This window comes from Thamnophis elegans, chromosome Z, assembly GCF_009769535.1.
Source record: "Thamnophis elegans isolate rThaEle1 chromosome Z, rThaEle1.pri, whole genome shotgun sequence".
Classification (NCBI taxonomy): domain Eukaryota; kingdom Metazoa; phylum Chordata; class Lepidosauria; order Squamata; family Colubridae; genus Thamnophis; species Thamnophis elegans.
This window is the reverse complement of record NC_045558.1, coordinates 11,105,570-11,117,625: the sequence shown is the minus strand read 5'-3', so window position 1 is coordinate 11,117,625 and position 12,056 is coordinate 11,105,570. Positions and strand designations below refer to the sequence as shown.

The window sequence follows — 12,056 nt, the reverse complement described above, 5'->3', positions numbered from 1 at the left end:
GTAAGTACGCTTTAAAATGAAATTGTTGAAATTAAATTTTAAAGGTAAACGTGGGAAATTTGAAATCATTTTCATATACTTAAGGAGAAAACCTAGATCTAATATTCTTTAGGCTGAAAGTATAGGCTGATTTCTTTTTCTTTTAGAGATATTTTCTCTGTGTAAATTTGATAACTTACAAATAAAAATAAATAAATCCATACCTCCCCCTATTTATAGTTTATTTTTCTTTATTTCTAATACAGTATCAACCTGTACTGAGTACAGCTGGATCCAGTCATTTTTAATAACTTTATTCCCTGGTGTCCTAACTGCACAAAAAATAAAATACAATAAGAGTGGTAGAATTGTTTGATTTTGTTTTCAAGGCAAAGGATTATTCAAACATCAGTAAATGTACATGAAATTTACTAATAAAACTACAAATAGTTCTGTTGGAAAAGCTAGATGACAAGCTCAGGTGAAAAGATTCCTCTCTCCCTTTAGGGGTATAGTGGTTTTCCAATTCTTTGAGAAGTCAAAAGCTGAGCTTTGTAATGAATTAAAATTTTATATGTGATAACTGAATTTCTGAAAATAAAAAGAACTGTAGTTTAGATAGAAAGCCTATCAGATTTTTCCATCCGCCCCTGAGTTGAAGTATTGAATATGAAATTGCAGAGGTTTTTTTTCCCCACCAGTTCTGGATCGTTTACAACTTCCTTTTTATACTTCCAAACAGCATTTTAAATTCACCAAGTTTTGTAAAAATCACAGGTTTTTGGGGTGGTGTTTTGTTTTGTTTTTTTTGCTGAGAAAGATTACAGACCCAACGCTAGGAAAGCACAATAGGATCAAAATTTTACCACAATTGAGCAGTCACCTTACCTGTTCAGATCATCACCTGCTAGGAACAATTGATGATTATACTCCAAGGGAGTAAAAGGGTCCTTGCATCAGAGAAACTGAAATGAAAAAGCTACATTAACTCCACCTCAGGTACAAGGAATTTCTCTAAGGAGAAATAGTAGTCAGGAAGAGTACTTGGGAGTGGCAACAAAGCCAACATGGAGTGTGAAACTTAACTATTTTCTACTCGGCTAGACTTGAGTTTTATGCTGGGCAAAGCTGCAAGAAAACTGCAAGAGATCTGCTTGTAAGAGTAGGAATTTTTTTAGAATCTTATCAGGAAAAAAGTAGGAGATACCTATTGGGACCTTGCAAACAATAGTGCTAAAGTAGGCTTTGAAGTCTTGAGCTATAACATGGCTACATAGTGGAGATGTTTGCAGTAGCTGAGGGTTCTTGATGCTCTTTGAGCTTGGCTACTTTCTTGGAGACGTTTCATTACCCAACTAGGTAACATCATCAACGTTCATAGTAGTTCTTTGATTACCTTGATTTGTAATAACTGGAATACAGAAGTTTGGGAATTTAACTTCTCGGGCTTATTGACCTAAAACTTCAAATAGGGAAGACGGATATTCAGTCCCCTTCATCTGGAACACCTCCAATTTTAGATATTTTCAGAGTTGGAAACATGGCCTTAGCTCATACCTTCTCCCAGATTTCTACATCAACGTAATTCTTATGGTTGGTTTATTATTTTATTCAATACTTGCTTCTGCACACAGAGCAATCCACATATGGGTTAAGCCACACGTGACATGATTAGCCTGCATTGCTTTCTAGTGATGGTCTTGATGAGAACTTAAGCAAAAGTCCAGCTCTTTTATGCAGTTGATGTACTTGTGTTAGTTCATCCCACATAATCATATTGAATAAATAATTTTAGTGTAAAGGTGGGGTGTCAAACTCGATTTCTTTGAGAGCCGCATCAGGGTTGTGTTTGAACTCGGAAGGAGGGGGAGTGGACATGGCCAGGGTGGGCGTGGCCAGCACGATGTCACTCATGTATGCAGCGGTGGGGGGGGAGCTGAGCACACTGCCAGTGAAAATGGCACTCAGGGCCACGCACAGCCCTCCCAAGCTCCATGTTCACTGTCAGAAGTGTGCAGGAGGCTGTCATAGCTGAAAATGGAACTCCATTTTTGCTGGCAGACACACTGCAGGCCAGTTCTTCGCTGTTTCCAGGGCAGCCCCATGGGCCACATCAACCCGTCGGCCTTGAGTTTGACATCCCCCCCTCCGGTGTAAAGGAACAAAACCAAAAAATATTCCATCATGATATAGCATGATACATGGCATAGCCATCAAAACCAGCAGTCCATGACTGCACCTGCATTCAATAAATTCTACCAATATAAAATGCCATGATATTGCCTTACATAGAGGCAAGCAACTTGCAGCATTCTAGATACTGAACTACGATTCTCAACACCTTCAACCTGCATGGTCTATGGGGAATAATGCTGGTAATTGTAGTTCACCAACATCCATTGTTGGCACATGTTCCCTACCCCGGGCACTGCAGCTAATACAGTGGGACAAAGAAGGGTATTCACTGTGTGACATGCTAAATCAGTCTTTCCCACCTGAACACATTCCAGGCATACCTGCTGTTGGTTAAGCTTGCTGCAGGTTTGAGAGACTCTGCTCCAATATAGCTGGAGAACACGAGGCAGGGAATCTGCCATATTAATGAATTCCTGCCTTTTATCACTACAAACATCAGAAAACGTCATAGTTGGTCCTGTCCAAAGTTTACTGCTAGTCATTTTGCCACCATTTGAGTGTGTACAGATCCACCTTCCTTCTGTGGGCAACTTGGCAGAGATACTCCGATTCCATCAAATGAAACTTCTGGAAGGGTTTTGCTAAGTGACATTGCCTGGGGGGAAAAAGCCTACATTATTGAAGGATAGTTTGGGAAATAAAATGCATATTGGTTGCTGTGGACGTGAAAGCAGTCTGGTTGTTTTGAAACTTGGCTGTGACCAGCATGCAAAATACTTGCTTTTTTCCATAAGTGGGTTCATGCCTCATTAACTTTGGAGACCTGAGCGAAACCTTGATTTCAGTGAAGCAGATGAACTAGCTAAAACACGATGATTAGAAGAGAAAGCTGTTGCCTGGATACTTTAGAGCTAAAATTTGAATAAGACAGAGGCAAAAGATATCCCAGGGCTCTATTATTTATATATGTCAAAAGTTTAACTTTATCAATGTGCAAATACTTGCAAGTTGTTCAATCTTTCTTTCTTCTATATATATAAAATGGTTGTCAGTGTATGTATGTTCCAGCATAACTCTGGAAGCCTTGAGCAATTTCAACCAAACTTGGTACACAGGTGACTTACTCTCTGGAAACAAATACTGTGGAGGGTATGACACCCCTAACATCCCTTGGTGTGTGTGTTTTGTTAAGATACAGCCTGTTGTGCCTTAAAATGGCTTCTACCGTACTGCTGTAAAATGGCTTCTACTGTACAGTGCAGTGGAGTTGTCATGGTAACAGCTTCATAGTACCCCATAAGGGGGCTCTCTCTGGTAAGGGGGAAAATCCAGCATTAGAAATTATGTTTGGTCTGAGATTATTTTGGGGGACAAATGTATGGATTAGGATAAATAAATACCCGGGCAACGCCAGGTTATCAGCTAATCAGAAATAAAATTCCCTTTCATCTAACACCAGGATGGCACTTTGTGGCTTAACAGTGGAAAAACTTTGTTGTTCATGATTTAGGAATCACGATTTAGACACTTGACAGGATAGAAGAATATATTGTGGTGGGGGGATTCTTAGATGGATGTGGTCCCATACCACATCTTTGATAGCTACACTTTGGAATTATGAATGGAGACAAAAGAAAGGAAGAAAATAATACACCTTAGCACTGTGATGGCGAACTTATGGCATGCGTGCCACACGTGGCACTCAGAGCCATATCTGCCGGCACCCAAGCCCGCAGCTCCAGTCAACATGGACGTGCTGGCCAGCTGATTTTCAGCCTTTGTGGGGGGGGGGGGCTGGGAGAAGCTGTTTTCGCCCTCTCCAAGCTTTAGAATCCCCCCCCCGGAGGGCAAAAAACGGGCAAAACAGGCCAACTGGTTGGCTTCAGAGCCAAGACCCCAGAGGCCTTCCTGGAGACTGGGGAGGGCGAAAACGGCCTCCCCCGCCCCCCTCCCCGGGAGGAAATACCAAGCTCAGCTTGGAAGCGAGCAGTGCGGCTCTTTGAGCATGGGGAGGTTGTGCACACATGCACATATGGGGGCGCTCTTTGCATTATGGGTGCTTGCACTTGTGCATGCTACGGTGTGTGTGCCCTTGCATTTTTGGCACCAAACAACTAAAAGGTTCGCCACCACTGCTTTAGCACTATAAGCCTGGTACAGTTGCCAAGACAAGGGAAAGAATTCATAAAACAATACAGCATGAGTTTGCTATAGATACAAGTTCCGGGAATGAAATCAACTTGGTTGGAGATCTGTGTCATGATGTTGAGTACATTAGGTGCCATTCAACCGTCTGTCATCCTTTGAAAACAACAGAATGTTTGAGTTTTGAACTGATGGGCAAGTCCACAGGTTCAAACAGCTGTGATGTAGTCAGCGGTGTCCTTGGGGAAATTCTCATTTGCTTTCTTCAGTCACAGGTGCAGTTAAGGAGAATTTAAATAGCAAATAAGGGTTTGTTGGTGTGTTTTGCAGAAATGCGGGCCAGGTTCAGTACGGAGAAATAACTGACAGGCAAATCAAGCGTCTGAAACGTGTGTTGAAACTTTTCAAATGTACCTTGAAAAGCAATTTTTACAGTGACACAGAACCATGCCTAAAGAGCAGAGGGTTTTTTGTTTTTTTTGCAATATAATTAAAACACATGAAGTTCATGCTTCAGAATGCCCTTTGTAGGATGAAATCACCCTGGTTTAACTTTTGTCCATCATTAATCATTTAGCATTATTTATAGGGGTTAAAGATTTTCTTTTCAAACTAGTGATATATGGTTACCTATTAATTATTTCAGAACTGGTATTATATTAGGAATCACCTCTTTCTACTTCTATTTGAAGAGGGAAAGGCACTTTATCAAAGAGACAAAAAACTAAACAACCATGTCAAAACTTTGGGAATGGTTATAAAATCAAATATCTTCATTGCAGTCTTTGATCAGCTTTTGCAATAAAGAAGAACGTGAGAATAAATGAGAATTATTTATTATTAAAGAAGAGAAAAATAATAGGACAGTAAAAAACTTATCGAATTAAATGATTTGCATAGTTGGTGAAGATATGATGTGTATGGGATAGTTATAAAACTGGTGTGTGTCTCAGGATTGAACCTATAAAATCTAGGCTATACTTCCTTGACCTTCAGCCCTTCTGATGTGTTGTAATCAGCGGTGGGATTCAAAAAAAATTACTACCAGTTCTGTAGGCGTGGCTTGGTAGGCATGACGTGGCTTGGTGGGGGTGGCTTGGTGGGCATGGCAGGGGAAGGATACTGCAAAATCCCCGTTCCCTCTCAACTCCTGGGGGAAGGATATTGCAAAATCCCCATTCCTTCCCAACTCCTGGGGGAAGGATATTGCAAAATCCCCATTCCCGCCCAACTCCTGGGGGAAGGATACTGCAAAATCCCCGTTTCCTCCCAACTCCTGGGGGAAGGATACTGCAAAATCCCCATTCCCTCCCAACTCCTGGGGGAAGGATATTGCAAAATCCCCATTCCCGCCCAACTCCTGGGGGAAGGATACTGCAAAATCCCCGTTCCCTCCCCACCCCATCAACCTGCTTTCCAGCGCCTTTCTCCTGTGCAGGGCAACAGAAGAAGACCCAGCCAATCAGCTGGGACTGGGGAGGCAGCAAATAGATCAGGGGCAGGGGCAGCCGTTTCTCCGAACTACTCAAAATTTCTGCTACCGGTTTGCCAGAACCGGTCAGAACCAGCTGAATACCACCTCTGGTTGGATGGTCTGGTGAATTGGATAAAGATTTTAGAAGCTGCAATTATAGCGTTGTAGCGTCACTAAAGAACAGCAGGTTACAAAGAGTTGGGCTAGCCATGCAAGCATATTGGTTTACCTTTGTCTCCTCTGTTTTTCCAGATTAAGGCTTAAGGCATGGCTGCATTCCTCCAGGCCTTGTTTTCCTTGCTGCTTCTGGGCCTGTTCAGCAATACTGGGAGAGCACAGCGAAACCCCGAGGTATTCTGTGGAGGTTAGTGTCTCAGTTGAGTATTTCCCTATGCACCCAAAGGACTTGAGGTTTACAGGTTTGTTAATTCGGCACAAATAAGCCAATAACTTCTCACTTTGTCCCATTAACAGCACAGCTTTTTTTACAGAGACTGAAAGTCAGAGATGTATCAATAGATCCCCACCATCCTTTCCTTACAGGTGGTCTTCAATTTATGATCACAAATGGAACCAGAGTTGCCATTGCTAAGCTAAGGCAGTTGTTAAGTGAGCCACATCCAATTTTACAACCTTTATTTTGCCATGGTAGTTGAATGAATTGTTGTGGTTGTTAAGTGAATTATGCAGTCGTTAAATGAGTCCAGCTTTCCCCGTTGGCTTTGCCAGCTGGGAAGGTTGCAAATGGGGGTCACACGACATCGGAATGCTGCAGCCGTTGTAAATTATGCCGCTTGCCAAGTGCCCAAATTTTAATCACGAGATTGTGGGAATGCTGTAACTGTCGTAAGTGTGAGCACTTTTTTCCCCATGCCATTGTCATTTTGAATGGTTGCTAAATGAACAGTTATAAGTCAAGGACTACCTGCCCTCTTTTCCTCCATTGTTTCCCTCCATTGAGTGATTAGAGTCTGTGTGCAAATCCAAAGCAGAAAAATAACTCAGGACTGCAAACTAACCCATGCTTTCCATCCAGCTAGATGGTGGGAAATTGAAGAGTTTTATGCTCTTTGCAGACAGCTGGTCATTTGCATTCTTTTAGAGAATCGTTGAGGCCATCTGCAGGTATATCTGTGTCTTCAGGGTCACCTGAGTAGTGCAAATGAGGGTGGAGCTTTCTTGGAACTGTTCCTCACCATCCAATCAGAGCTGAAGAAGCTTCTTGGATGAGAAGCGAAACATCTTCGAAGAAAAACCAGAAAGTCCAGTTGCCTCTTGGGGGAAAAAAAGCACCTTTGGTCAACCATGACCTGGATGACTGAAAATCTCCATAGAATTTTTGCTGCCTTGAATGCAAAGAATGTATCTATCTGATCTCCCCCCCCCCCCCCTCCAGTGGGACCGGTCTATCCAATTATGGGATGGAGTATACTACTTCTGTTTTTGCCTTTCAGCCCAAATAATTTAATAACCGGTTTGCTGTCCTAATGACCAGCTGGGTAGGTGGGGCACAGTGGTCATGTGACTGGGTAGGTGTGGCCAATTAAATGTCACTCACATCGATGGGCGCTTCGCGTTGGCTGTTACAATGTAATAAGGGTTAACCGGAGAGGCAGTTTCTGTAAGCAGGGCAATAAATATTAGGCTAGAAACAGCACCAGAATGTTTCCTTCCTACCTTCTTTACAGGATTAGCCCTGGAAAGTGGGGAAAAACAAAAGGAGATTTCTTCCAACAACCGGTTCTCTGAACTGCTTGGAAAGTTAACAACCGGTTCTCCCGAATAGGTGCGAACCGGCTGAATCCCACCACTGTTTCAGCCCCAATCCAGGAGCCTTTGCAGACAGTCACTTTCGCAACGTAACAGAACAACCTTACTCAATAAGTAAGCGTACAAATAGTCCTCAATTTATGACCAGTCATTTAGCAACTCTTCAAAGTTATGACAAACCTCCCCAGGAGTACTTACATTAGGATGGCCTCTCTGCCCTGCAGCCACATGTCCACATTTCAGACGCCTGGCAATGGAATCACATTTATGAACCCTTGCAGGGTCCATGGTTGAATGTCCATTTTAGAACATTATTGGTGGAAACCAGCACATTCGTTTTTTGGGGCAAAACTGGCCCAGAGCCAACAATTGGTTTACTTAACAACCACAGGGTAGCTTTACAATTACCAGAAAAAGGTCATAAAATTGTGTCAATTACCTGGGTGACTTGCTTTACGACCCTCATGATATTACTAATGGGCAAGCTCCTCTTACAGCCTTAAGCCAAAGCTGACCCTTTTCCTTTTATTTCTTTCATTAAAAGCTGTATTCCCCTACGTTTACTTCAGCTCAGTATGGTAAGGATTGCCTCTTGAGGAAATATGCCTAGAGAGAGAGAGAAATAAACTTTTGCTTTATCTACAGGTAGTTTGATGCTCACTTGATAGGTTAAAAATGACTTAGAAAGGGAATTGACTGGCATTGTTTGCTGTGCATTGCTCAGTACCTAGAGGCGAAGTTTCAATGCGTGCAGGAGCACCCACCTTGCTCTCCCCTCCTCCCCCAGCAACTCCACCTGGCTGCAAACAACAAGGCTTTGTCATCCATTGACAGTTGTGCACACAAGGGGGGAAAATCTCCATCTGTGGTCTCCTAGCACGGAGACGAGGGGTTGGTTTTTTAAACAGATGGCACAATGAGCTGTAAGAAATGAACATCTCTCCCGAGACGGATAACCTGACAAAAGTAGTTGAAACAACATACTGAAATAAATCCTCCCTTGATGTATGCCAGGGCTGCGGAATCTCCAATCCAAAGATCTCTTGATGAAAAGTCTGGTTGGGGTGATTCGGGTGCAGAGGTTTTGAGAGACAGGCCACCTTGTGCTTCCTGGAAAGTGAACAGAAGGAGGCAGGGTTGGCCAAAGACAGATGTGCTTTGGTTGAAAAAGGCACATTGCTGTAGCAAAGATGCCTCTTCCAGGCAGAAGGACGTCAGCTAAGACAGAAGAGTATTTTCTGCTATAGGAGGACATGGTGTTTTGCATCTCTTTTCTTATCCTAGTAAATCTCCTGATTCTGCTTCAAGAATATCTCTGGGATAAATTCAGTACAGGTAGTACTTGACTTATGACGAGTCGCTCAGCAGTTACACTAAGAGGATAAATTTCCATATCGTAATTCTTCCGGAATTTGGAGGGTTTTGTCAACCAAACATTTCTAGGTGATGTCAAACATGGGAAAGTTAAATCTCTGGACTGCTTTGCTGGAAAAAGGCAACATATGGACGTATGGCCTTTCTGGTCAAATAATATACCCTGTATGGTTGTGGTGGATTCCTACTGGTATGGACCGGGTCAGCCGAACCAGTAGTGGTTTGGCAGCCTGGGTGGCTGGAACTGGCAGTGAACCAGGCCTGCCACACCCCCTGAACCGATTCCCCAGTCGCCACCATCAACACCGCCATCTTGGATTTCAGTTCTGCCCGTGTGCAGAACAATTTCTATTGATTCTATTGGGGAATCGCATGTGCGCACAGCACGCAAGCATGAGCAAACCAGCAGTAGTGCCGTCCGGAACCCATCCCTGCTGTAAGGAAATAGTGGGATTCAAAAATTTTTACTACCAGTTCTGTGGGTGTAGCTTTGTGGGCGTGGAATGGCTTTGTGGAGTGGCTTTGTGGGCGTGGCAGGGGACGGATACTGCAAAATTCCCATTCCCTTCCCACCCCACTAACCTGATTTCCAGCTCCGTTCTCCTGTTCAGGGCAACAAAAGAAGATCAGCTGGGAGGCAGCGAGGGCGGGGCCAGCCTATTTGCCGGTTCTCCGAACTACTCAAAATTTCTGCTACCAGTTCTCCAGAAGCTGTTAGAACTGGCTGAATACCACCTCTGCTGTAAGGTTTTTATAAGGGAAAACTTAATTTTATATTACCGGTAGTTCTTTTGATCTATCTTGGCATTTTAGGTGACTTGGGATTAGTATTCAATGTTCAAGGCTTTTCATATTTTAGGGCAGATTTTGGTTCTTTCTGAAGAAACAGAAAGCTCTATTTTGTATACCATAGTCTTTGACTTGCAACCAGTGGCGAAATTCTTTTTTTTTAACTACCAGTTCTGTGGGCGTGGCTTGGTGGGCATGGTGTGGCTTCATGGCCATGGCTTGGTGGGCGTGGCAGGGGAAGGATATTGCAAAATCTCCATTCCCGCCCCACTCCGGGGCCAGCCAGAGGTGTCATTTGCCGGTTCTCCGAACTAATCAAAATTTCTGCTACCGGTTCTCCAGAACCTGTTAGAACCTGCTGGATTTCACTCCTGCTTGCAACCAGTCGCTTAGCAAATGTTCAAAATTATGGTCTTCCACCGCACCACTTATGATCTAGTTCTGAAGTTATTTTTTTTTAAAAAAGGTTTATTGTTTTAATTAAACAAAAACACAAAAAAGGAATCATTTTTCGTTACATCTTGTAGAAAGCATGTTGATTGTTTACAAATACATTCCGTGCGTTTCTTCCACAATGCTTACATATACTTCATTCAAATTGAATTGTACATTTTAAATCAAAAAAGAAAATTTATGTATTTTACTATCACTATACCACAATTCTCATTTAATTACAATTATTTAAATATGTTTTTATCTAAAATCATTTGTATTTAAAGACACAACCACCTACTGGCATTCATTCACAGTTTCAATAAACCTCCAATAACATTACACCTTTATGACATATTCTGAAACAAATTCAGTTAGTAAGATGTCTAAGCATTTCCCCCCTTTCCCCCCCCCAACTCACAGTATAAAGCTTATATCCAATTTGGTTTTACTAGTATAACACACACATATATATCATTAAACATTATCCATTAACATTTCCTTGTTATTATTGTTTAGTTTAGTTTCCTTTATTTGTATGCCGCCCTTTTCCCTGGGGGGACTCAGGGCGGCTCACAATTCAAAAGGGGGGGGGGGAAGACAAACAGTAGACAATACAACATGTTAAAAAAAAGAGCACAACAGTCACAACAGCTACAATCTTAACCCCAGGCCAGCCGGGACAGCCAGATCTTTAAAGCGGCGCGGAAGGACTGGAGGGTGGTGAGGGTCCGAATCTCCATGGGGAGTTCGTTCCAAAGGGTCGGAGCAGCCACCGAGAAGGCTCTCCTCCGGGTAGTTGCCAGTCTGCACTGGCTGGAAGATGGAATTCGGAGGAGGCCTAATCGATGCGATCGTATCGGTCTAGTGGAGGTAATTGGCAGTAGGTGGTCTCTCAAGTACCCAGGCCCACTACCATGAAGGGCTTTATAGGTGATAAGTAGCACCTTGAAGCGCACCCAGAGATCAACAGGTAGCCAGTACAGCTCGCGGAGGATAGGTGTTACGTGGGTGAAGCGAGGTGCACCCACAATCGCTCGCGCGGCCGCATTCTGGACTAGCTGAAGTCGCCGAATGCTCTTCAATGCTCCATGTAGAGCACATTGCAGTATTCCAGCCTAGAGGTCACAAGGGCACGAGTGACTGTTGTGAGGGCCTCCCGGTTCAGGTAGGGACGCAACTGGTGTACCAGGCGAACCTGGGCAAATGCCCCCCTGGTCACAGCTGACAAATGATGTTCGAAGGTCAGCTGTGGGTCCAGGAGGACTCCCAAGTTGCGAACCCTGTCTGAGAGGCGTACAATTTGACCCCCCCAGCCTGAGAGATGGAACACTTGGCCAATTCGCGGGAGGGAAACACAACAGCCACTCGGTCTTTTCTGGATTGAGCACAAGCTTGTTAACCCCCATCCAGTCTTTAACAGCCTCCAGACCCTGGCTCATTACATCCATCACTTCATTGAGTTGGCACGAGGCGGACAGATACAACTGAGTATCGTCCGCATATTGATGGTATTTTATCCTGTGCCGTCGAATGATCTCACCCAGCGGTTTCATGTAGATATTGAAAAGAAGGGGGGACAGGACCGAACCCTGCGGCACCCCATATGTTAGGGGCCTAGGGGTCGATCTCTGCTCCCCAACTAACACCGACTGCGACCTGTCTGAGCGGTAAGAGGAGAACCACTGTAAAACAGCGCCTCCCACCCCCACCTCCCACAGTCGTCGCAGAAGGATACCATGGTCGATGGTATCGAAAGCCGCCGAGAGGTCAAGGAGCACCAGGATGGAGGCATGGCCTCCATCCCTGGCTCTCCAAAGATCATCGGTCAACGCGACCAAAGCGGTTTCTGTGCTGCAGCCAGGTCTGAAGCCAGACTGGAATGGATCGAGATAACTGGCTTCCTCCAAGGACCGCTGGAGCTGAAAGGCCACCACCTTCTCAACAACCTTCCCCA

At 43.9% G+C, this 12,056-nt stretch overlaps 1 protein-coding gene across 1 annotated transcript in view; it reads left to right on the top strand.

Moving 5' to 3' along the window:
* The first annotated feature begins 6,001 nt into the window (after positions 1-6,001).
* CNPY1 (canopy FGF signaling regulator 1) overlaps positions 6,002-12,056 on the top strand; it is a 70,833-nt gene continuing 64,778 nt past the window's right edge. The window contains exon 1 of the mRNA XM_032234575.1: positions 6,002-6,098. Within this exon, the coding sequence (XP_032090466.1) occupies positions 6,002-6,098 (97 nt within the window). The remainder of the gene's footprint in view (positions 6,099-12,056) is intronic.